This window comes from Podarcis bocagei, assembly GCF_964188305.1.
Source record: "Podarcis bocagei genome assembly, chromosome: 1".
Taxonomy (NCBI): domain Eukaryota; kingdom Metazoa; phylum Chordata; class Lepidosauria; order Squamata; family Lacertidae; genus Podarcis; species Podarcis bocagei.
Window position 1 is genome coordinate 80,749,984 of NC_138125.1, and position 27,333 is coordinate 80,777,316.

General features: G+C 39.0%; 1 protein-coding gene and 1 long non-coding RNA gene across 6 annotated transcripts in view; one reads left to right on the plus strand and one right to left on the minus strand.

Moving 5' to 3' along the window:
- Positions 1-2,471: 2,471 nt before the first annotated feature.
- On the plus strand, positions 2,472-7,759 carry LOC308597664. Its single transcript, XR_014013094.1, has 2 exons — positions 2,472-4,511; positions 4,547-7,759. It is a non-coding gene; the product is annotated as an uncharacterized lncRNA (long non-coding RNA).
- Positions 7,584-27,333, minus strand: part of KMT5B (lysine methyltransferase 5B) — a 31,230-nt gene continuing 11,480 nt past the window's right edge. For 4 of the 5 annotated variants that reach the window (XM_081213551.1, XM_081213550.1, XM_081213553.1 and 1 more), the window contains exons 3-10: positions 25,550-25,697; positions 18,646-18,811; positions 16,603-16,712; positions 15,287-15,453; positions 14,981-15,000; positions 14,731-14,867; positions 11,217-11,413; positions 7,584-9,827 (exon numbers count right to left, since the gene is read on the minus strand). In XM_081213551.1, coding sequence (XP_081069677.1) covers positions 8,356-9,827; positions 11,217-11,413; positions 14,731-14,867; positions 14,981-15,000; positions 15,287-15,453; positions 16,603-16,712; positions 18,646-18,811; positions 25,550-25,697 — 2,417 coding nt within the window. In that variant the 3' untranslated portion in view covers positions 7,584-8,355. Of the gene's footprint in view, positions 9,828-11,216; positions 11,414-14,730; positions 14,868-14,980; positions 15,001-15,286; positions 15,454-16,602; positions 16,713-18,645; positions 18,812-19,034; positions 20,906-25,549; positions 25,698-27,333 lie in introns of those variants that run through there. The other variant, XM_081213554.1, reaches the window with a different exon arrangement.

Genomic DNA, 27,333 nt, shown 5'->3' on the forward strand with positions numbered 1-27,333 from the left:
TCTGAGATCACATCTGCCAGTTCTTTTAATACTCTTGGATGCAGTTCATCTGGCCCTGGAGACTTGAATACATCTAAACTAGCCAAGTATTCTTGTACTATCTCCTTAGTTATTCTGGGCTGTTTCCTTTGCTGGATCATTTGCTCCAAATTCTTCAGGTCGGGCATTGTTTTCTTTATCGGAGAAGACTGAGGCAAAGAAGGCATTGAGGAGTTCAGCCCTTTCTGTGTCCCCTGTTTGCATTTCACCATCTTCTCCTCTGAGTGACCCCACTTTCTTTGTTCTTCCTTTTGCTACGAACATACCCATAAAAGCCTTTTTTGTTGCTTTTAACCTCTCTAGCAAGCCTGAGTTCATTCTGTGCTTTAGCTTTTCTGACTTTGTGTCTACACGTGCTGGCTATTTGTTTGAATTCCTCTTTGGTGGTTTCCCCCCTTTTCCATTTTTTGTACACATCCTTTTTTAATCTTAACTCAGTTAAAAGTTCTTTAGATAGCCACCCTGGCTTCTTTAGGCCCCTTCCATGTTTCCGTCTCATTGGTATTGCTTGACGTTGTGCTTTTACTATCTCCCTCTTAACAAACTCCCAGCCATCATGAACTCCCTTTCCTTTTAGTATTACTGTCCATGGGATCTCACCCAGCACTTCCCTAAGTTTTATGAAGTCGGCTTTCTTAAAGTCAAGAAATTGAGTCCTAGTATGCTTGGCTGCTCCTTTCCGCTGTATAGTAAACTTCAGAAGAGCATGATCACTCGCGCCTAATGATCCTTCCACTTCTACCCCACTAACCAGGTCATCAACATTGGTTAGGACCAGATCTAAAATGGCTGTTCCTCTTGTTGCTTCTCCCACTTTCTGGACAATGAAGTTGTCTGCAAGGCCAGTGAGGAATCTGTTTGACCTTATGCTCTTGGCTGAGTTTGACATCCAACAAATATCCGGGTAATTGAAGTCCCCCATTACTACTATCTCCCTTCCTTTTGCATGCTTGGCCATCTGTTCCAGGAAGGCATCATCTATGTCCTCCGTTTGGCTTGGGGATCTATAGTAAACTCCCACAATGAGGTCTCTGTTATTCTTCTCTCCCTTAATTTTGACCCAAATGCTCTCAATTTGGCTTCGAGGTTCTAAATCTTGGATCTCTTCACAGGTATACACATCCCTGACATATAACGCCACTCCTCCTCCTTTCTTGTCTGGTCTGTTTCTCCGAAATAGATTGTATCCCCCCATTATTACATTCCAATCGTGGGACTTATCCCACCAGGTTTCAGTGATGCCTATTATGTCATATTTAGTTTGCTGTACCAAGAGCTCAAGCTCATCTTGTTTATTTCCCATGCTTTGCGCATTAGTGTACAGACATTGAAGTCCATTAATCATTCCCCCATGTCTCTTATTTAAGGTTTTTTCCCTCCCACCACTAGGTCTGCGTGCTGTTTGCTCCATTTGGTCTATGACATTTGGATGATCATCTTCATCAATTGATAGACTCCTACCTTCAGGAGCACTGTCTCCCTCCCCCACATTAGTCAGTTTAAAGCCCTCCTGATGAGGTTTCTGAGATTTTTGGCAAAAACATTTCTCCCAACCGTTGTGAGGTGCAGCCCATCGCTTGCCAGAAGTCCATCTTCAAGAAACTGCAGTCCGTGATCTAAGAATCCAAACCGTTCCTGTTTACACCATTTGCGAAGCCAGCTGTTCACTTCCACTATTTTTCCCTCTCTCCCTGGGCCACGTTGTTCAACTGGGAGGACAGATGAGATGACAATTTGTGCATTTAATTGCTTCAATTTCCTGCCCAGAGCCTCGTAGTCTCTTTTGATCTTCTGGAGGCTATTGCTTGCAGTGTCATTGGTTCCCACATGAACCAAGAGGAAGGGGTATTTGTCAGTGGGTTTTATGATTCCTTGCAGTCGTTCAGTTACATCTTGGATCTTAGCCCCGGGGAGACAGCACACTTCCCGAGACATCTTGTCAGGCCCACAGATCACTGCTTCTGTTCCCCTCAGTAGGGAATCCCCTATCACCACTACACGCCTCCTCTTAGGTTTGGTCGGGGTTCTTCCATGAGCTGTCCGTTCCAAGGTCGCCTGCACATTCCCTGAGGACTGACTTTGCTGCTCGTCTTCATATACCTGATCGACTGAAATGAGGGAGAGATCCTCAAATGGAGTCTGCTCTTCGTCTTCCATGCTAGGGGAGAGGACCTCAAAGTGATTGTGTATTTCTAAACAATCAGAACGAACCCTGGGCCTCCTACTTCTTTGAGTCACGTTTCTCCATATATCTGGCTCCTGTGTTGATGAACTAGCCTCCTTCTCAGGGGAGTCCCCTGTCTCCTCCTTGGTGGAGATGGTGTGCTCTGTTGCTTCCAAGAAGAGCTCCAGATCTCTAATTCTTTGGAGCGTAGCTACACGTTCCTCCAGTTGCTGGACTGGTCATGCCAAGTACAGCACTAAATACGGTTCACTACAAAAATCAAAGGCTGTGAGGCAGCAGGCATTTGCTAAGGTAGCTAAATGTTCCTCACTGACCTCTGCCAGTTCAGATTTTGTGAATGCAGCCACCAGTTCTTTCCAGTCAATTCAACACAGTTAAACATAGTGAACAACCATCCATTCACTTAAACCTCTCACCTCCCTCCAATGTGATGAAAGGCACAGTGTTTTGTTTCATACATGGTAATTATTATTTTTTAATGGCAAAACTAACCACTAGTCAACTTCTTTGGATGACCTCAGATGGCACCAGCTGGAGGAAAAATCTCTTGTAGCAGAAGAGATTTAGCATGTCACAGCTCGAGAACCTCCGAGGAAAAGGTGTAAAGTTCTAAAGTAAAGCAAAGTTCCATTTAGCACTTTGAAGCTTAGGAAGCTAAAGGTTTATAGAAGTTCAGCCAAGAAAGAAACAATAGCCAGCAGCAGGGTCGCCAGCTGTACTTTATTTTGGAGAACTGGCCTTTATTCCATGCTAGTTAAACAGAAAGTGTAGGAATGTTTCTATATTCCATGGATCCTGGGGAGACACAGTGCACCCCACCCTTTAACTTGGGGTCATTTCCCTCTATTTGACTGTTGAGATTAACGAAGTTACTATGAACTTGTATGAGTGGGCTTGTTTTTTGTAGTTCTATTTTGCTGAATTGAACTTTAAGGGATTGCCATTTAATACCTTGGCATTTACATACTACAGCCTTATGATTTATTGCATTATTTTATGATTTTGTATTTTGGTACATTTTGTCAGTTTGGATGTAAACTGCCTTGAACATAATATTAAAACTATATAAATAAAATAGTCATTGACATTACAGACTCGTAGATTTTGCCATTATAGTGCTGCTCCCTTGCAGAAGAAGTGGGAGAAAATAAAGAGATGCCCTTGGGAACCCTGACAAAGACAAGGAGCAGAATTTGCTTCCTTTCAGCTGGTGGGAAGGTAGAGGAGCAAGTCTAAAATGATGTGCTTGTAGGCTCCAACTCCCATCAGCCACAGCCAGCATAGCTAATGGTCAGGATTGATGGGAGATGTAATCCAGCAACATCTGAAAGGTCACACACACACACACACACACACACACAGCCCCGCTCTGTAGCTGCAGAAGGGAATCCCTGCATGGCAGCAGCCCTCCACCCCTCCGCTAATATATGGACAGTGCATCTGAAGATATAGCAGTCACAGGGAAAGCCCAGCAGTAACTGCGTTTCTCAGTTTTTCTGGTCCTGCCCTCAAAATCCAGTTAACTGAACAAAGGAGAGGGCAGACAGCTGTGTGCCTACATCAAAGTTACATTTTATCCACCAGCTGCATGGAGAATGGGCTCACAGTTCTGGGAGCTCAGAGAACACACATTGACTGTATTTCAGCTTAAGCACGATGTGTGCCTCCAATTTTAATCCAGAAATAAGACTGTTCAGTGGGCATCTAGTTTGGAAACTATCCTAGAGTCAGCAGAACTGCACCCCACTAAGAGCTAGCAGAGAATGTTGAAAACCAGATATATTTATTTTAACACACACACTAATTATGTAATACTACCACTGAAGGATTTCCCTTGTTTCATCTGCTTTACAACTCAGTGGGAGATACTGTATAACAGAAACAGGCTTGGATATAGGAAAGCCAAGGTCTAGTGGACTGTTCTGTCTCTACTCCCCACTATTACAATTTTAAACAGATAAAGAGTGGTCCTGGTCAAGTTGATTTTTGATTTACATACCTCACAGGTTGCTTTTTGAGTCTAAAACGCAGCACTGTGCTCCTTGGATGAAGATTAAGAGACAAAACTATCAAAAATAAGACGATAAAGCATTTTAACTCCATTCTTCAGCCAAAAAGGCTTCCAGAAGAGCTCCTGGACCTAAACACAGCAAATGATTGTTTGTTCAAACCACAGTTTGCTAGTAAGTCCGGACATCAAACTAGGAACCCACACAGAAGCTCAGTTAGTAGAGCATGAGACTCTTAATCTCAGGGTCGTGGGTTCGAGCCTCACATCGGACAAAAGGTGCTACAGGAAGGAATTTTTTTATCGGACAAAAGGTTCCTGTATTGCAAGGGGTTGGACTAAATGACCCTTGTCATTCCGGCTCTACAATTCTCTGCTTCTCTTGATAAGCAGCTCTAGAGATGGGCACAGCTTCAGGATATGAAGGCTCCCACTCCACCAATTATTTCCTGAGCTTGATGCTGCAACAAACCATGTGCTGTTCCTAACCAACAATAGCTTTAAATCTCAATACTTCCTGCATGGAGGGGGACAAGAGAATTCACAACCCCACAACTCCTGCATGGAGTAACAAACCACAGTAGTTTGCTCCATCTGAACTGGGCCACTCTCATCATGAAGTAAAATGAATTCTGAACTCGCGATTTTTTTAAAAAGTAACTGGAGCAGCATCTCCTTCTGCACCCCTATTTTAGACTGCTGTGTTCTTCAGTATTTAAAGTGTCAGGTGAGAAGCAATTAGAGGAAATGACACTTGAATTCCCATTATTCAAGCTGTCTGACTAGATCCAATTTTGTTGTGGTACACAACACAGCCACAGCCTCATATCACAATAGTCTAATGTGAATAGAGTTTCTGTTTTTTTGCACGGCCGGACTATTCAGATAAGATGCTCCCAATGCTGTAATTGACTGGGCTATCTGCCCAAAAATCAACTTTGCACAGGTTCATGCTGAAAACAAGAGCCAACAAGTGTTCAGTTACACAGTGCATGGCAAACACAATCTCCATATTTTACACGCAAATCTGAATGTTCACAAAGATAATTAAACATTTTAAAAGCAGGTAAAAACTTGTTCAGAGCCAGCTCAGTATTTAATGAATTTAAAATTCCAAATTTTTGGTCCCATTTATTTCAAATCCATATTGGCACAAAAAAATTTTGATCACTATGTACACTAATTCTCTCGGAATACATTTTGATGGTTCCATTTTATATACTGGATACAGCTCGGAGCAAGCGTTAGTTATTTGATACTCAATAGATTACTGCAAAAGCTGAAGAAAATCCTTTTAACAGCATCAATATTAAATATATTTACCCGTCATCAATATTACAGATATATAATTCAATTATATTTATTGCATTTGGAATATGTTCGTGACAACATAAGTTATGGGGAAGAGGGGAATGCCAAACACTCAATTCAGTTCCGCAATCCTATTTTTACTAGAACTGAAATAAAATTTCAATGTAAACATCTTGAAATAAAATTTCAGCAATACAAACTTTTATCACTAATTCACATGACAAAACTTCCAGTTTCCAAGGCAAATTCCAAACTTTTGAAAGATTTCCATTAAATGTAACCCTTCTGGCATTATTAAAAGCAGTCTCAGTTATAAAATGAAAGAACTGCTCAGGAATAATTGTGGGCAGTCCGACAGCACTTGTTTCTTAATTCTCCTGGTACAATGACTGGGTTTTTTGCCCAAGTTCATTTAAGTGATGTTTAAGGGCATGTGCTTTGAGATGACACAAAACTGGCCAAGGATGGGTCCTTTTTTCAAATTTGTTTTGATGTTTGTGACATGGGGTGGGGTGGGGCTTGGGGTGTAGCTCTTCTGGACAGTACAATTGTGCTTCATAATAATATATTGTACAGCTTCAACATTTCTGCAGGCTTGGGCAGACCATCCAAGTTTTGGGAACCACCCATCCTTCCAAAAGCATGCCACGATCAACGGCTTTTGTAATCTTCATCTGCTGTCAAGCAAAACAAACTGGATCCTTGCGTTACTTGGCAGTATGGAATCTATAGCAGTGCTGGGTCTTTGGAATGCTGTTACAGTAACAAGAGAAGCCCCAATACATGGAGGGAAAGCCCATATTGTGGATCTTCCCTATATAAGTGTGAGCATATTCTGCTTTGTCCAGAACTTCCCATGCTGCTCTGACAGCAGCAGAAGTAGCAGCAGCAGCACTGTTGTAGCTATTATGCCAAAGTATCATAATAATTCAATCAAAAATACAGTTTCTGCTCCAAGGAAATCAGGTTGTTGTTTTTAGCTAGAAAAAAGTAATACACCACCCAAATATGTGAATGTATTTATTGCATACAAGATCAATAATTTGGTCTGAAAGTGGCCAAATTTTTGTAGGTTTTTTTTTTTTTTTGCATAAGTAATGTACAGGAAAAGGAATATAACTGAAAGCAATGAGGAGAAGACAGCTGTGCACAGACTCACCGATTACCACACATTACAGCCTTCTCCAATTAAACAACTGCTTATTGTTATGGGATGCTTACCCCGAGAACACAATTTCCCCATTCAGAAGAGCTCCCCTATTCATTTCAATGGAGGGCTCAATTTGCATTTTTGAGTGCACATAGATCTGTCGATTGGTAAAAACTGCCTGTAAACATATATCCATTATTGTGTGAAGTAGAAACTTGTAGAAAGCAAGCCAATGTTCTCAGAAATTCTTTATCTAAGATTCTGTGTGAATTTCAGTGCACAGAATTGTAAAAGCTGAGCAGCCCTGATTGATTCTTCTTCAACTGTCTTTTCAAACCATTTGAGATGTGCTTTCAAATAAATGGTTAACTTATATCCTTAAATTCTCCACCAGTTAATTTCTCACTCTAGTTCTAAAAAAGTGAACTTCTTAAAAAAAAACACAACTCAAAATGTGAGCTAAAACAAAACTTTTAAAAAAAAATCAATGATTTAAAACTAGGTTTATAATTTCCTATTTATTGGCATGAATGTTTTTCTAAACTTAAAAACCCTTCTGTAAGTTATCAATTTTTATGACAAAATTTCTCACAACACACAAATATTTACAACATATACATTTTTTCAGTCCTTTACACTGGATCTCAAAAGACAAACATTTTTATAGATCACCACAGAACAAAAGCTGTGACTTAGGTTTTTTCTTTTAAATTTCATAAAACTATCATAAGTTAAAGTGAATAGGTTTCTTTAAATTCCTTGTAGCATTTTACAAGTGCAACAGAAAACTATGAGGATCCAATTCGGATAGCTGCAGTTCATTGGATAAATGTTGCCTGTTGTAATCACATTGTTTCACAGCAAGTTCTTGAAAAAATAAGCACCAATCATTCTTGCAAAGAACAATTTTATCTAAAAGTATCGAAAAAGTGTTAAATACAAGGTGTTTTAATTTACATAACAAGAAATAAATACACCATATCCAAACTTGGTATTCTGCATACTGCTACCTTTGTACATATAATGTACTAAAAGTCAGCAAACTGTCAACACCTTTTTTTTTTTTTTAAAGAAATCAATTTGACTTCAAACCAACGGTTTGCTACTATAACAAAGGCCACAAACAGTACGTCTGGGGACAGCATACAGTGTTAAAACTGACAAACTCCAAGGGGGAAAACATCTAGCAAATAAACTGAAAAGCTTTAGTTCATTGCTGGTGATATTAACATACTAGAAAACCTTAAATAGGCTGCTACTATGATTTTTTTTAAGATTGTTTAGTCAGATGTAAGAGCAAAATAATGCTCTCACGGATTAAAAATAATTGTGAAGCCACATTATTGTGATTTAATTAACCTGCATGGAAACATTTGATGGCATTTTTGTAATTTTGCTTGAGCCTTTATTTTACAATAGAGCATTTTTCTAACTTAGAATTGCACATAAGAAGGCTATTAAAAAGTACAATAAAAATCTGCACAAATGACTTAAGGAGTCAGTATGCTGTACACTTTCTACAATATTATGTTGATATAAGTGAATAAACAATAAAGAAGTGCTTCCACTAACATTTTCAGAAAGTTCATCAGTTGAGGAATAATTAATTGGAATTTTGTTTTTTAAAAAATGGACATCCTGTTCAGTTTAAGACCTGTAAGCTTATGCATTGAGCCTTAAAGACTGATCTTCTCGTCTCCTGGAAGAAATGTCAATATCTATTGAATCCTTGCCGACTATAAGCCTTAATCGCTTAGCTGGAGGCAGAGGAATAAAATCATCTTCAAAATCATCATCATACTCATCCTCTTCCTCCTCCTCTTCCTCTGCAGATGAAGAATCATCTACAGTTTCTTCTTCATATTGACTATAATCATCCACTTCCATTCGTGACTCTAACAGAGAAAGAGTATCACTACAACATACCCCGTTCTCATGGAGGTCATCAGAATATGTTCCCCTGTTTTCTTCTTCTCGCTTTAGCTGTATTTTTAATTTTGTTGAACTACTACTTGATCCTGAGTTAAACCCATTATTAAGCTTTGCTACATATAGATTATTATCTTTTTCATGGTCTTTACTAAGTTTGATGCTTATTTTTGAAGAACTCATGCCATCATCTTCTTGGTCGTTTGTCTTGCTGTTGCTATCATGCCGCCTCCGAAGGGTCAGTTTGGGAATCCCAGAGCTGTTTTCAAGGATTAGTTGTGCATCATACCTTGTGATTCGCCTTTTCTTTTTGCTTTTTGCAGTTCTAAAACGGTCCTTTACTTTGAAAGTGTCCGAAGTCACAATGGAGCAGCCACCGGAGGAAGGGATGCAGTCTTTATAGCCAATGGCTGAATCCACGACATTGTTCATCTCTCCTAGGTCAGAATGGGAACTGATCAAATCTGGCACTTTGTCCTTGCCAGACAAGTTGTGTGCAGGATCAGTTTCCTCCGTTTTCAAAGATGGCTTCACCAGTCTTCCTTGTCGGGATTTCTTTTTGGCCACAACCCTGTCACTCTTCTGACACCTACCCTCCCGCTTGTGTGATGTCCCATGAGCCTGCTCACTCTCGTGCATCACAAGAGACTGCTCCTCCAAGTTATCGGTTCTCACGCCAGTCAAATTGTTTTTATAGCTATTCAGCATATTTGGTTCAAGCTTTAAGTCAGAGGTCTCCTTCAGATTCATTCGTGTTCTCATCGACCTCCTTGTTATATACGTACAGGGTGATATCTCCCCAGGTTCATGAGCACCTTTCACTGAATTTAGTTTATATTCTCGTGCTGCATGCCTCGTTAAGCAGCCCCCAGAGACGGCAACTTTTACTGGTCCCTCTGTGTCTTTTTCTTTCTTAATGGGCAAGTTTTTATACAAGACGATTTTAGGCTCTTTCAGAACCAAATTTCCCATTTCGAGTTTTCGAGATGCATGTTTCTGCTCTGGCCTTTTGCACTGGTTTCGTAATTTTATCTTTGAAAGTAAAGGCTTTGCAGGCTTTTTCAATCTCTTTGGTACCCTGGAATTATTTAGATGAGTTAGTCTGGATGAGGTAGAATTTGATGAAGCTGGAATTCTTGAAATAGACTGCCTTGTTAATGTTCTACTCTTACTGCTCTTTTTTACACCAATAGATTTGCGGTTAGCTGAAAGAGTAAACAGAATAAAGTTAGGTTTTCTTTCAAAGTTATTTCTCATGCCTGATTGCTAGCATGTAGTATTAACATTTCCTCTGAATCTAAACAGGGGCTCTATTATATGTACATACAGCACACAGTGCTGAAGTTTAGCTAAATCAAAAACTGTCCACAGAAAGTCACTGAATACTGCCTATGCAAACCTTTAAAAATATGGTTAAAATATTAATGAATAGTAATTAAAAATCACTAGCAAATCTATCCAGGAGAGTATAAGACATATGTCTGCTATTTCTAAGCCACATTTCTAATTTTGGCTCCTAACCCAAGTTATTCACCAATAATTTACATTGGTATAACCCTAACTATAAAAAGTACTGTACCAGTAATCACAAACTAACTGCATGCAATCTGTTCAGTTCTCCTTAAGCACTGAAAAGAGAGAGCCATAAGAATTCCCGTTTTACTATGCACTGATTTCTTTTTAATGGACTATAATTATTTTGAGATACCGTATTGTCTGTGTTCTGCCTGTGGATAAAATACAAGATCTGTCTGCTCATGGAGATTTTTTTTTTAAAAAAAGAACAAGTTTCTGGGCTTATCTACACTCATCGTGTTTCATTGTTAGGATGCCTGTAATTTCATACTGGAAAAAGCTATCCTTATGTCTTTCTTGTGTCTAAGGCTCCAAGGATTCTGTCCGCTTCTCAGTTGTCAACAGTGATTTAGCAGAGGGTTAGCAAACATGATGTCCATTAGATGATACTGGACTACAACTCCTACCATCCTAGAGCACTGGCCACCCTGATGGGAATTGTGGTCCAAGAAAAACTAGGAAGCACCACATTGGTTATCCCTGATTTATCATGACAGCAACAGTTTCATGGCTCTGAACAAATTTAAATTTCTAACCCTCTATGATTCACATATTATGATGATTTTATTGCCAGACAATGAAAGCAAACTGAATGGTTATTTATGTGACAGGCAAAGAGTATAATTAGAAATACTACCAAAATAGCTGACATTTGTAAAGATAAAGGTTTTTTTCCTACTCAACTTGCTAACTTAACACCAAGTCAAAAACTGCTCTGTAATTTTTAACGTTTATTTATAACTGATAATTATAACGATAGGGAAAACCCTTTTAGTACAAACTGTTAGTCATTTTATTACATTTTGAGGCATTGATTATATATATCCTGGAACCCTCTGCTCTAAGTACTCACATAAATTTTCAGAGGCCTAACAGCACGTTATACTTCTGAACAGAATCTACCCCCAACCCTTGACTTCTGAATGAAAAAAGTTCTAATGAAAAGCCCAAATTGTGTCTTCTTATAGGACAACAAGCATAGAAAAAAGACCTTCAAAAAGTTAGCTCCCCTTGCTTACTTGCATGAGCTTTTTCCTGAGTGGTATCTGCATCAGTGTTAGAGCTGACAGACTGGCTGTCTGAATTTTTGCTGCTGTCACCCAACTTTTTAAGCCTGTTTAAACGTTTATCTGTTTCTCTGAGTCCATATTTGCTATTGATTACAGGAGCAGGAGCAGGCAGTCCCACTCTTGATTTAAAAGCACCAGTTCCACGTCTAGAAAAGAGAATAGAACATGTAAATAACTTCAGTATAGCAATAATAAAAAAGGATATCTGATGAAACAGTATTCTGAATCCCATGTCAATACCACATACTTAGACAAATCTGAGCTCATGCAAACATTTCAACATTGTCAGGATTCCACTATTACAATTTTGAAGGAATTAAAAATTACAGGAAATGATTCTTCATACTTTTCTGAAATTATTTCCCCTTTCTTTAAACATATAAATCTCAAGTGAATACACTATACCTATCAACGCCTGCTAAATATGAAATTGGAACCAATACTTGCCCTTGATGTGAATCTGCAACTAGTGCAACAATGTTAGCATGAACAATCTAGTTACACCTAGATGAGATCACCTGGAAACCCTATGTACCTGAAGATTCTTGTATGTAATTAAATAATAATGTTAGCTCCTTTCCCTAGATCTCAATATCACCCCACATTATAGGAGAATACTCTTTCATCCTACTTGTGTTTCTATAAATGAATGTAGTGTGGACACTAGGAGATGTGTACATTTGCATGCCAGAGGTAAAGAAAAACATTTCCATTCCCCCTCCCAAAACAGGCTTTTTTTAAGCTTCCATTTTGAAGTAAGTATTTATAGAGGACAATACAGTAATGACATAGCATCAGAGAATATAATCAAAATTACTTTTCATATGAAAAAAAGGTTTCTGCTCTTTGTGCATGAAGGTATGCACAGGTATGCACATCCTTGGGGAAGCTAATGCATAAAGGGAAACAGAATTTTCTGAACTCTGGATGATGGGGTTGAGTAGGAATATTCATTTTTTAAAAAGCAATATGGCTTCTTAAAAACACCTTGAACATATACTGAATAATTCAAGCAAATTTTAATGCCATCTTCTTTATTTCCAAGCTCTGGATGATAATGTTGAGTAGGAAAGTTCACACCTTTATATGAGCAACTTTACAAAATACAGAAATGCCTGTTTCTCTGTGAAGTTTCCTTTTACCCAGGATCCACAATTTGATTTATTGACCACATGCATATACATGCATTGCTATCTTCTGTCTGATAGTGTGGGATGTGCCTACTACCAATCCTTTGTTCATTATCTGTGGCCCTAATCTCTCAGCTGTATGTAATGATACCAAGTGGTGGTGCTAGGATGTGCCTGGGTAGGCAGGTAGCAGAGAGTTATGAAGATGCTGTCCCAGTATCAGTGAAGGTGGGCAAGGAAAGGTATAGTTGGAGTGGAAAGGCTGTTCATCTGTGGCAGAGGCCTAGATGTTTGGTCCCTGCCCCCCATTTTAGCCCTCCCACTCCTCTAGAAGCTACTGGTAGTTTATCCATTGAGCCCACTGATCTGGTGGGGCAGTTACTGAACTCCAGGTCAGTCCATAGTAAGACCATGTTCATTGATTACTTGATCATGTATGAAGGGGCTGTTTTGGCAAATATTATCAAGACTTGGCTGAGTGAGCTAGGTGGGTCTGACCTGCCTAAGCTGTGTCCATTTGGGTACCCTGTACAGAACCAGGCTACACTCCTTTACCAGAAAACCTCTTTATCTTGGAATGGACTTAGAGCGTCTGGGCCCTGGTGTTGGGCCAGAGAGCTCAACTGGGGTTGCTGCTGGTTTACTGACCACTCTATTGCCCAGTAGTCCTTTCAGTGCCGACTTAAAACATTTTGCTCAAGCGAGCCTGGACAGACATGTAGATGTTCACGTTTACTGTCCTTTACTGTTAAATTACTACAATCAAGCGGTATACAAATGTTGTTAGGCTTCCAAGCTTTCCAGTACTATGTGCACATTGTCAAACACAGCTCTCACGTTTCACGAAAGATAGTATGATAGACACAGCTGCGCTTCCTGCAACATGTGAAGTGGCCCCAGAGAAACAACAGTTTACGTAGCTCAGAGCAAAAATTGTAGAGGAAGACACTGGGGCATATATATTTTTCTAAATTGCAGTTTCCTCTCTTAATATGTGGTAATGATGAAGATAAAGAAAGAAAAGGCAACTACAGCTAAATCATCATAGTGAAAATACTGTGACATCAGAATCACAATTTTCAAGCAGCAGTGGTGGGTTTTTTGGTATTTTTTTTACTTTAACTGAACCAAGGGATCTTAAACTACCTCTGCAACTAAAGTCCAGCTCCAAAGGCCTTCTGGCGGTTCCATCACTGCAAGAAGTGAAGTTACAAGGATCCAGGCAGAGGGCCTTCTTGATAGTGGTGCCCATCCTATGGAATGCCCTCCCATCAGGTGTCAAGGAGATAAACAACTATGTGTGAAGGCAGCCCTGTATAGGGAAGTTTTAAATGTGTGATGTCTCATTGTGTTTTTATATTTTGTTGGAAGCCGTCCAGAATGGCTGGGGCAACCCAGTCAGATGAGTGGGGTACAAATAATAAAATTATTAGTATTAAGTTGAAAAATGGTACAGTGTAACTTATTTATTTAATGGGCACACAACATTATAGAATAATAAGGAATTGGGTAAAACAAGAGCATTGCTCAAGTATGATTTAATTTAATGTGTGAGGCATGCAAAGATTCAAATAACTGTACACTGAATGGGGCAAAGTTTCAATTCTATGCAAATTCAATACTACATTGCATGGAAAATCTGGAGAGCTGTGAAGCTTGTTTGCAAATGAGGTTTCCAAAGCTGTCTGTGCAACATGGCATTGGGATCAGCTCTTCTATGTTAAAAGTATAAATTCCACTTGGCTAACAGAAGCTCCTGATGCGAGCTTGAACAGCTCTTTTGATCCCAAGCATTATCACTCTTGGGTTGATTTTCAAGAGCCTGGCTGACACAGCATGCAAATTTGCCTTTAGAGTAGGAACTGGGAGCCATGGCAGAGAGGGAGATAGGAATTATACAGAAAGAGCTCTGGAGCTACTTCCCACACTTAATTCTACATGTCTACTGTGGTAGTGGCAGAGAGGGGAAAAGATGGGCAATCTACGAAGTTACCATTCTTTTCTAGTGTTTTGGCACTGATGAAATACCTCACTCATGGCACACAGAGTATGCTTGAATTTCAAGCAACAATTCAAATGCCAGCTACTCACAGCAGTCCAGTTTTCACATGTTTTCTTTTCAGTCCTTCTTTGGAGGACATCAGAGAAGGGCTCACAGATGGATTCAACAAGAATGCATGAGATATCAGTGTACATCTTATGGAAGGGGAATGACTTTTGGATGCTGAAGTCAAGTTCTTGCAAGACTAGCGACACACGCACAGATCAACAACGCAGGTGTACAGTGCAACTGCATTGTATTTCAGTTCACTGTTTACATGACTAGAACATACCTTTCACATGTGTAGCATTCACAGAATTCATTATTTTCTCCAAAAAACCCATCCCCGTAGTAACAAGAAATTTCTTCTCCAGGTTCAATATCGCGCAGAGCTTTCACACATGCTGTATCCCGGCCAGTTGACACAAACTATGAAGGGCAATAAGGGACAGGTAGTATTACTCAGTTAATCAAAAATAATTTTAAAACATCCATATATTTAAAAAGCTAGTTTGGAGGATTTAAAAACCCTGACCACATACCTTACAGTTGGGTCTGCAATCTGAAAAAAGTACAAAAGAAAATCAATTAACTGCTGATAAGACCTGGAACATGTATAGTTACAAATATCTAAAGTAAGGTTTCATACTAATTTACTTATGGTAATACTCAACTGAACAATTAGGTGTATCACTAAGTAAGAAAAATATTGCACATTTTAAAAGGGCATTAAAGGTAATCTAGATCATTCTAATAAAACATGAGAGAAATGTACTCCAAATCAAGAAATAAATTAAAAGTAGTCCTGAATATAACAATTAATCCCATTGTGTGTGTTTTTTACTTACCATGATTGATGAATGCAGCTGGACCAAGCCACAGTTGAGCACAATTCTTCCGTGTTGAGTACATGACGCTGAAGTCATTCTCTCCATGTCTGAGCAGCATGTTCTCTTCTAATTCAGAGAGTTCAGCAATACAACCCACCAATAACTCTATTTTGTCATTTCGTTTCCTAACAAATGAAGGAAGAAACTCTTTAGTTAACAGAACAAACAATACATATTAATTAATTTAATATTAATTTATTAATGTAGTCTTTCTCCAGCATAAAAATATTTTAAAAGGATGAAATACAGTTGCATCCTGTGCATTTGTTTGTTCACTTGTCCCCCGGGCTAGGCAAGGAAATCTTTTTTGATAACTTCTTATTAAAAAGCCAGGAGACTATACATGGTATCTCTGAAGTGAAACAATTCCAACTACAAAATAAAAAAATTCCTTCCAGTAGCACCTTAAAGACCAACTAAGTTAGTTCTTGGTACGAGCTTTCGTGTGCATGCACACTTCTTCTTCACCCTCCCAACAGAACACTGACCACCAACTACCACCGAAAAAGTGTTACACAAAAAGGGACTCCACATGGACCCCTCCTGATGGACGCAATACCACACTGGACTTGTACATTGACTGCTTCCGCCACAGAATCCAAACAGATGTGAAAAACTAACTTAGTTGGTCTTTAAGGTGATACTGGAAGGAATTTTTTTAATTTTTTTATTTTGACTATGGCAGACCAACACGGCTACCTTTCTGCAACTAATTCCAACTACAGTCATACCTCTTGTTGAGTTTGCTTCACGTTGGGGCTTTTTGGGTTGCGAACACGGCAAACCCGGAAGTGTATACTGCTGCTTCTGTTATGTTGCGGACTTTTCGGGATGCGAATGGCATCCCGGAACGGATCGTGTCCACAACTAGAGGTACCACTGTAATCAGCAGTTCACTGTACTTCTAGTACATGTCATATCCAACAGTAATTCAGGTTCCTACAATCCCCAGAGAATGCTCCCCCTATGACCACACTGTGGTAAAGAAACTAATGTATCATAGCAGGTGAAGTTGGTCCAACTGGGCACTGGAATATGCTTCCAAAACGTGGATGGATGCATGCTTGATGGGGTGCGATCACTCAAAGAAATAAAAAAAGTAGCACTGAAGAAGAGATAGCAGATCTGAGGAACAATGGCTGCAAACAAACATTAAAAATGGGGGGGGGGAGTAGAAAGCAAGTCCCCCGCATTCTCCCCCATCAGCAAGTTTCATATCAGAAGTTGAACATCACAAGAACTTGGTGTAGCACTAATATTATTGCAATACTTGCCACTCTTTTGTTGCAACTATTTTGGCTCCATTTTGCTCTGATGAATACCGATTGCATGGCAATATTTCAAATCCACTGTCAGTTGCAAACATTCGTAAATAAATAAATACCTGTAAGGGGGAAAAGAAAAAATATTATACAGAACAGCTGCATTACTTGATGTGAATCAGTTGTTCCACATCTGGCAACTTGATTTCAAATGAGATTGGACAAGCACCAGAAGTTTTAAAATGGACCTTAGAAATACACTTATTCTGTGTTGCATTTATGGAACAATTTTTACAGAGATAGAATTGCTGCTTCTGTTATGTTATACAGTGGTACCTCAGTTTATGAACTTAATCCGTTCCGGAAGTCCGTTCTTAAACCGAAACTGTTCTTAAACCAAGGTGCGCTTTTCCTATTGAGGCCTGCCGCTGCCGGTGCCCTTCCACCATTCAGATTCCATTCTTAGACCAAGGTAAAGTTCGTAAACCAGGACACTACTTCCGGTTTTGCGGAGTTCATAAACCAAATAGTTCGTAAACAGGGCTGTTCTTAAACTGAGGTACCACTGTATTGTTGTTTGATGGGTGTACAAGAGGCACGCCCAAACTCGGCCCTCCAGATGCTTTGGGACTACAATTCCCATCATCCCTGGCCACTGGTCCTGTTAGCTAGAGATGATGGGAGTTGTAGTTCCAAAACATCTGGAGGGCCGAGTTTGAGGATGCCTGGTGTACAAGCTTATTATTTTTATGTGGTCAACCCTCTCTCACAAACTCACTTCACATAACTTTACACTAAAGAAAAATACGGCTAAATATGGATTTCATAAAACAATCCCTTTAACATTGTCCTTAAATTCACTCAGTTGGTTAAAGCATGGTGCTGATTATGCCAACATTGCAAGTTTGATCCCCATATGGAACAGCTGCCTATTCCTGCATTGCAGGGTTTGGACTGAACGACGCTCAGGACCCCTTCCAACTCTACGGTTTTATGAAAAGTGCTATCTTTCACTCTTATGCTGAGAAAGGGAGGATGGAAAGTATCTTCGTAATTGAAGAGTTTGGCCTTCATTCTTGAATATCCTAGCCCAAGATATCCGAAGCTGGTTTAGTCTAGACATCAAGTACTGTACAACAATGAACTCTCCAGAGATCTATGGCTTGGAACTCAAATTCTATGCTTCCAAAAAAAAAAAAAAAAAAAAAAAAAAAACTTCAATACAATACATATTACAATACAAGTATTGTATTGTAATTCAATACAATACAATACAATACAAGTATTTTCAGAGTTCCTCATTTTCCCCCTTCAATTCAGTCTCCAGGCCTTCTAGTGGAAAACTTATCACCACCCCACTACAATACAATACTTATCGCCACTACCAATACAAATTTAGGGTGGCATTCAACTAGTTTAACTCACAGCAGATCCACTGAAATTAATGGGCTCATGTTCATTAATTTCAATGGGTGTACTCTGAGTAAAACCTACATAAATACCACCCATACCTTACTGACAAGGCAAAGTTGTAGCCTGATTATTTTAATGCATCAATTCAAAGTCATATATACCTTCAATTGGGGGCAGGGCAGACATAATCCTGGTGAACATTTAATCATGGTTAAACAATCAGCAGTGTTCAGTCTGCACCTGCCTATAACTATGGAGGGCATTTACTAAATAATGAATTATTTCCTATTATTCCTTCAGAACAGTCTTTTCGACTGCATCTTTCTACAATCGTTGGGCAAAAGATTCCTCCATTGCAGCGGGTTGGACTAGGTGGCCCTCACGGTCCCTTCAAACTAGTGGCGTACCTATAGACCATTATAGCTTCGACCATGTTGGCCAGTTAAGTATGGAGAACAGTCTCCATAAATTTCCATTAAATTAATTTCTATCAACTTGATTTTTTAAAAAAAAATCCAAAGCAGTATTTGCTGAAGCTAAAAGCAAGGGTAGACAACACAAGCAGTTTCAGTTGAGTAACATTCACAACACCTTGTAAACCAAACACTAACTTGGACTTGGATTAAGTATAAATATACCTACATGTTCCTTGAACAACCTTTCCTGCATTTTGTTCTTGTTAAGAAAATAGTGCCGGGCCCAGTCACCTGATGTCAAGGACTTGAAGGCTTTTTCCAAGTGCTCATCTTTTTTAAAACGCTCAATCACCTCTTTTAATTCCTCCTGCCTTCCTTTTATTGGTCGAAATCTAAAAAGCAAGATATTAGTCATGTTTCGCTTACTTACTTTATATATGTCTAGAGCAATCACTGAAAGAGGGCCATAAATGAAAATGAACATTGCCATCAGCAGGCTCTACACAACTCTTGAGTGTTAAAGGAAATAAATGTAACAGAAACACAGCTATTAGATTCCTTATTTACAGAGCTGTGGAGATGTTTATTTGGAATGTTGTATTCTAAGCAGCATACCTGGCAGCTGTTAACAGTTGGAAGTGTCCCATTAATGGGAATGACAAGAGTCTTTTCCTCTGAGGCACCTGCACTCATGTAGGAAGCCAGCTGTGCAGATGTAACATAGAGAACTTCGGTTATGGGGCGGCACAGAAATACCAAAATAAATAAATAAACAAACAAACAAACAAAACAAAACCAGTGCCAATTCTTGTCAGTCATGTTGTCTTGCAGCAGAGCAGTCTAGACTGACATATCCCACACATCTGGGTTACAGGGATTAGCAGCACTGAAACAACATACTTCACCCTCAAAATTAGAGCCACTGGCACCAACCCTTAAAGATGCTTAACACACAACACAGCTCTAAGTATTGAGTGGTGCTTCATTCCATGTAACATTGTTTAAGAAATTACATTTCCAAGCAAGCAAAGCTGTAAACTGGGCTTGGCCCTGATCTGTGTACAGATTGTTGTAAATTTGTATGGCATCATCCCCACAATCTATGACCACCTCAAGTATAATCTTAGAATGCAGACATAGCATTGCAGACCAATAGCCAAAAATGGTTACAAGCAAGCAGGTCTCACTCTTGACACCAGCAGTGGAATTCAAAAATCTTGTGCAACTGATTTAGTATTCTAGGCACAAATTCAAAACAATGGCCACATTTCTAAGGTATGTAGTCTGCCACAGGAAGATTCCCAAAACTCTTGCCCTCATTCCTTAGAAAAATTATTTCTTATAGTGACAGTTTTGCTAACACAAGCAAAGAACAAACTGGATGAGTTCCTCAAGGACCTTATTCAACAGTCTCAGGAATTACTTTGAGAGAGGAAAAGGAATGTGTTGCTGAAATTTGTGCACACCAAGAAGTTAGGAAGTGCTGATCTTGGTCAGGATATGGCCCTATGAGATGACGCTAAAGGTAAATGCAGTCAATGAACACAGTGGAGTGGAGTGTTTCCAGTAAGCATAGGGAAACATCAGTACCCTTGCACAAGACACTGGGGAAGCCACATCTGGAATGCTAGAATGTTGTTTAAAAATATCATCCTGTGTTGCTGTTGATTTTTAGATGTAAAGATGAATCGCAAAAACAGCTATAGGAATGGGGATTTTATCTTTACAATTAAAGAACCTGGCCTGCTTAGGAGATCAGTGATGGGAAGTTAGAAAGACACTTTCAAATATTTAACAGCAGTAACCATTGGCCATGTTGTCAGGTATAAAAGTTATTGTCCTCCAAAATGTCTGGAGGGCATCAGGTTGAGGAAAGCTAAAACAGAAGGTTAAGAAAAGTCTGGCTACAATAAATTATTACAAACTGGAACCTTAAGATTTCAGGTGGTAACAGGCAAGCATTGTCATTAGAAATACAAATTTCGAAAATTGCAACCATTAGAATAGAGGACTTACCTGGGTTCAAAAACTAGCAATGTAAATCTATGAATATCTTGCAGTTTTATAGTCTAGTTTCCCTGTGTGAGCTACTGGGGTCAAGAAGCCACCCGACCCAACATTTCTGTCAGAAGCATTAAGGCTGCAATCCTGAACACTTTCTACAGAGCAAGTCCATGGAGCTCAATGCGATTTCCAAGTAAACATGCATAGGATTGCACTGCACAACTGCTAAACAAAAGCATTTTCAATATACTCTTGAAGTCCCCCGCTTTGTCCTTTCCTTTTGTCATAGGCCATAGAAAAAATGTATGTTCAAAATTTTCAAAGTGTACAGAATACTTTCATCAATCCTAGCCAAAAATAAAATATAACTACTATGTATTGAGAACAAATGCTTGCTTTTATAAGCACATATCCCAATACACAGAGTGACTTTAGATATGGGTATGAAACCTTAAATATTTTCTAGTCTGGTGACAACAAATGTTAGTATCAATTTTATTTGGGCTGAAAAACTAGTCAAAAGAGAGGAAGTAAAACTGTGTTCTAAACATTTTAAAGATATTTTATCAATGTCTGCTTTCAATTAAATGTTTGTATGTAGGACAGTTTGCATTTAATAATTCTCTCATTTTTATAATTCCTAACATGTTCTTAAATATCTCTTGCAAACCCTTGTTTGCAAATGAGTGTTTCTTTCTTGAAAATATCATGGATTAAGTGCAAATAATAATAATAATAATAATAATAATAATAATAATAATAATAATAATAATAATAATAATAATTTATTATTTATACCCCACCCATTAGGCTGTGTTTTCCCAGCCACTCTGGGCGGCTTCCAACCGAATATTAAAAACAATAGACAGAGTATGCAAAAGAACCCAATCTGGAACTAAAAAAAATATGTATTCACCATGGACAAATAGCAGTATGCTTTTCCGCCACTTGGAATTCTATGGAGTGTGTCTATAAGACATTCACCCATGCTTGTAACTTGATAATAATAAAAAAGTACAGGACTCCACTATTACTTGGCATCTTGAACCATACACCCAAGAGTATTTACTTCTTGCCAGTGCTGCTTCTAGATAGCTGTCCCTATACTAGTCATATCTGTCCAAAAGGGACTGGTAGCTGTGAACCAGCCAAAGCTGGATATAGGCACCCCTAGTCTAGTCACTGAGGTCACCAGTTTGGATCCAAAAGTCACCAATTTGGATCCAGGAGTACTCCAAAGATCTTTATTTGGTATTAAGAAATTAACACAGGTGACAGGGAATCCCTCCCAGGGAATTCCTTTCAAAGATCGGCTGCAACAACAACAAAAACCCTCTCCCTGGTTTCCATCCATTTCACCTTAGATGATGACTTAGTCAGTCAGATGCAATGGTGCAGGAGAAGGCCCAGCTCTGTGAAAAGAGCTTGGAAATTGACTGGGAGCCAGTGAAACTGTTTCAGTGCTGGTAAGAAATAACAGTGTCACAGCTCAGCCCCAGTTAGCAGTCAGGCAGCAGCATTCTGAACTAATTAAAGTTTTTGAACTGTTATCAATGGAAGGTATAGTTCATTACAGTAATCCAACTCTCTGGTTACCAAGGAGGAGGAGGAGGAGGAGAAGGAGAAGGAGAAGGAGAAGGAGAAGGAGAAGGAGAAGGAGAAGAAGAAGAAGAAGAAGAAGAAGAAGAAGAAGAAGAAGAAGAATTTATTATTTATACCCCACCCATCTGCCTGTTTCCCCAGCCATTCCGGGTGGTTCCCAACAGAGCATTTTGTACAGCTCTCCACACAAACTACTGCAAGCAAAGTGAGTTCTACTATGGGAAACAAACAAAAACAAAGGAAGAGCTCTGACAATCAAAAATTCCCACAAGCAAAAATATTGGTTTCCACACTGAACAAATAGGGGATAAAAAAATTATTGGGGCTCTAGCCTGCATTTGCAGAGTTCTTGAGGTATTAAAAGAGAATAGCATTTTTCCCAGCAAGGTACTCTGGTAAAACCGTCAAGATCACTTGTAGTAAACACTTATTCTCAAACGAATTATAGAAAAGTGACACATTATTTAAAAAGAGTCATGGCTGACTGGGGTCGCACTAGGTAACACTAGCTCAAACAGCATTGACTGGAAGCATAACCAGAAAGCAAGAATGAGCTTTTGGGCAGAACACAGAAATACTTAAGCATCTTCCAAACTTATCAGAAAGAATTGATGGAGTGGGAAGAAAAGTTATGACAAATAACTTTAAAAATAAATAAATAGGGATTTCAGGGACCTATTCCTCTTGGAATGTCAAACCATAACAACTGTTGAAAACCAGCAGCCGAGGAATCGTGATGGACCTTCAGTTGTATTTCAGACTTTATTGGGGTAGATCTCAATTCAATGGCTCTCAGGATCCAAACAAGAAGTTATCCAGTTCAAGTGTATTCCCCAGCTCCAACTGTAAACAGGAGCACCGATTTTCACCCTGAATGAGTTATCCATCAATTATAAGCTACAAAAAACCATACCCCGGGGGAAAGAAACCTGTGGTCCATGGGATTTTGCTGGGCTGCAACTCCAGTCATCCCTCACCACAGGCGCCACTGGCTGAGGCCATTGCGAGATAGAGGGTGACAGGTTCTCTAGCCTGCCATAGCAAGACAAGTCTAAGATGCCAGTCAAAGGGAAAAGATTATGCTGCCAGTGTAAAGAAACACTTACAAACTGACTTAATATGTGCTGCTTCTACACAAATGTCCAGTCGGTTATTAAAGAGCAAGGCATCAGACTTAGCTCCCTAGGACTACTTTACTTCCATACCTTCAATACACATGATGACCTATGCCTCAAATTGTAAAGAAGTCAAAATGCATGTGTGGTTCAGCTGAGGACCAGCAAGTTGCTTTCTGCTGCAAAATTTGCCCTTATTTTAAAATAAAAGTGAAAGTTGAAAATGGAATATTCTGAAAATCTCATCTCTAACTCATCTTCTTCTTACTGCAGTGGTTAATCTATCCCGACTCTCTCATGACCACTGTGTCAGAAACCATTACTGAACTAAATATATCAAAAACATCTCCAGCACAGGGATAGAGGAAGGAACTGAAGAGATTAATGAATATAGAGTGAATAAAGACTTCTCTTTTTTAAAAAAAACAACAACCCTGTGATTGGATTCTTTTTTATAAACAGCTGAAATGTGTTCTTCAGAAATCCATTAATAATTTCATTTAGATGACAAGGTACACTGGCTCAGCTCACACAATCAAATCCTGGCTTAATAAGACAGGATACGCATGAGTTTCATAACCTTACACACAACCCTTCTGCTCCAGCTTTGTTTCTCCCTTCACATGAGCAGTGAAACAAATCAGGAAGATGCAGTGAACTGTAATTGAAAGTTGCCTTTCAAATTCTGGCCTGTCTGGAAACCATTAACCAAAGTTCCCACGTAACAAGAAACTATGGTTAACGACAGTGACCTGCTTTGTTTCCTCATTTGTGTGAAGGGTGAGGTGGGAGCAAACAGGCTGCTTGCGAGTGCAAGCAGCTCATGTATATCCCAGCTTATTAAACCAGGATTTGATCAAGCAGATGTGGATTCTATGTTCAAAAGACATCACTTTGGACCATTTTTTTTTTTTTTGGAGAACATTATCTTTTTTTGTAGAGCATTATCTTTAAGTAGGCTTATAAGTATTTTAAAGAGCAACCATTTTATGAATTAGAACATTTCCCCCACCAAGTCAAGATACACGAAGATCCAGAATTGAAATATTTAAAGCAACATTCTTTTCAAGGGCTTATGAAAAATAACCTCCTATGATTCTATGAGTTTCAACCAGAAATAAGTTCTCCTAATACTTGAAGCCACCACAATCTGACAGATTATTCAAACTCAATTTAATGTGTATCTAAGCAGAAAGATCTCATCTAATAAAGCCAGAGTAAAGGCAGCTACACAGAAACAAATCTCCAAGTTTCTTAGAATCCCCTCCCCACAGGAATCTCAAAACTCTACAGTGGCCTGCTCTATATGCCACATTAAGCTATTGTTTAAAACGAACTGTGGTTTAATGTGAAAATGCATCTTACTGGCACATCCTACCCAGAAGTTCCTGGAGTGCTATCCCACTCCTGCCACATGACAGATAAAGTCAGTCAAAGTCTGGTTTATCGTGCCATCCAAACCTGGACTCAAATAAGATTTTTCGAAACAAGCCACAAGCAGTAACCTAAGTTTTCTTTGGTTTACAATTCACAGGATTGCATCCAACAAAGTTGCTCTGTAAACAGAAGGACTCCTGCCTGCACAGTGGGACTGTGTCTCCCCCCCCCCCAAGACAAATCTGTTCTGAGGAGTTGGTCTTGTTTCATCTATGGTGCAGTTGCTGCAGAGCATTCCAGAAGCTTCTAAGCTGTGTACACTTCTGAACCAGGATGAAACGTTAAGTTCAGCAAGATGCTTTAGAGGTTGGCTATTAAAAGTGTTATTTATTATGCTGAAGACTGAGCTTGGTGCCAGGATAGGAAACAGAAATGGAACCCACCTAACTAAAAATTATATTGTGCGCTCAATAGTATATAGAAAAACAAGAAGAATGTGAATTATAACAAGAAAAGATTCCTACTACAAAATACAACAATAAATGGATAAGTCACATGTTCAATCTGCAAATCATATTACCTCAAGCAAATCACCTAATAAAAGCTAATCTGAGTGATAAAAGGCAGCAATCAATCATTAAATGATGATTGATCGTAATGGCTCTCCATGTTGTTAATGAGTGAGAAATCTAATCAGCACATGAATAGTAAGATGTGGGAACACTTATATAATGGTCTGGATAATTCAATATTTTGGTAGCTGAATTTCTGTAGCTTTGGTTATAGGATTTAGCCTAAGGCATCACCTGGTGCAGACAATGGAGATTAAACAGAATATGAATGAATGAATCTACTTGGCCAAACATTCTGGTCCCAAGGGAATATTTGAAGCACAATTCCCAATACATTGTTTTATTTGAAAGGTTTTTTTAAAAAGCAAGCAGAATTTGAGAGATCAGATCTACGTTCTTCTTTACTATTAATACACACAAGGATTTATGTTTTCTAGATAGATAAAGCAAAGCAAGTTACCTAGTGTTCATTTTATGTGTTTGGAAACCTAAATATGGATCAAGAACCAAACTAGTTGCTAGGTCATCGTTCTCACACAGCTCCTTGGCAGACATTCCAGAGGAAGGCACGTAGCGACTTTGGCCCTCAAATCCCGAACCACCACTACCTGCATAAATCAAAAGAAATATTAGTATTAGCCAAAATAGACTACTGATTCTTCTGGATCTTCCCCATTTAAGAGGCAATCCCATGAAGGACAACAACATGAGAAACAGCTTTGAGACCAATGCGATTTGTCCTAATATAGAAGTTCAAAGTGGAGGCAGTGTAGGGTGGGAGAATAGGTCTCTGCTGTATGACTCCAATTGCATCCTGTTTTTTATTTATAGTCTGGTTTTTTTTATTTATACATCACTCTGACCTTGGGGAATTTAGAGTTTTAAATGTAACAAACGAGGCCCCTAAACTTCAGTTTATACCAATTTATACCACATGAAACTATTTGGTGACATAATGATTAATTCAGCATCACTGAATGTTCATAAAGAGCCACCAAATGACACCAAAGTTGTTTGGTGTCATTAGTACTATTAAATATATAACTAGCACTAAACAAATATATTCTAAACAAGATTGGCAGGGTGGCAGCAGTGATGCTATTCTAGAAAGAAACTAGTCCTCTATCTTATTTGTATTTGACTAAATGACCAGTAGTGTCTTTCAGATGAAGCCTACATGTCATCCTAAATGCACCCACAAAACTTTTTGCAAGAGGTATATTGTATTTCATTTTATATTGGTCTTGCTTTGCACATTTCCAACTGAAGTGCACAATGTTTATTTAATCCTGAAAAGCTCAGGTTGGGAATATTATGGATTCCCTTTTGCATATGCAAAATAAATTATAGAAATTGCCATGTATGCATTTAATTGGTATCCAAAGTCAATATTTGGGTTTTCAAAAGTTTTGATCTGTTCTGGCAAAAACAGAGAAGGAAGAAGACATCAGAGACGTACATTTGGAGCTGGTGAAATGAGTTGTGGAAACTACATAACCTGCCAATCAGAGAGCTAACCATGTTTTCTGTTGGTTAGTGAATGTTGAGTAGATAAAGACTTCAAATATTTTGAAGACACAATTTCTCAAACTGGCCTTATACTTAGCACATGCTTGGTTGACTGTGACATGCAGAAATTGCTTTTGGGCAAATCTTTCTCTATTTTAATGATAAAGAGTCACATAGCTATCTCACTTCCCTTCTAACATTAAACAACAGTTGCTTAAAATTAAAATATAATGGAAGCGCAGTTGGAAGCATCAGTAGTATAGCCCTACTTAACATAGCAGAGTTGTTTCCAATTGTATGCCAGCAGTTGACTTGCAGAAAAAATAGAAAAACCGCTTATGCATTTGGTCAATGACCAGCATAATAAGGGAGCTGTGATCTCTTATGAGATTATGAATACTGTTCTGTGAAAGTGAAAAATCATGCATGTAGACCATGTGCATGAGCTCTGTCTTGCTTAAAATGTGACCAGGTTGTCAAAATTTATTAGCAGAGCCCCTTGCAGCTTCAGATTAGGTCTGAAACATGAGACAGAGCATCCCGCTTGCTGTCCAGCATGGAGAACAGATATTGAAGGATCCCTATCCCCTTTGTAAGGCTCTTGATTTCTAGGTTCTAAAAGTGCAAAAGGAAAAGCAGCCCATGCTGTAGGCAGATGGGAGCAGGGAAGCACAGGTGACCACCCTCTGAATAAATATTTGTACCCCTGCTTTTTAAAAAAGTTAGATCTGATAA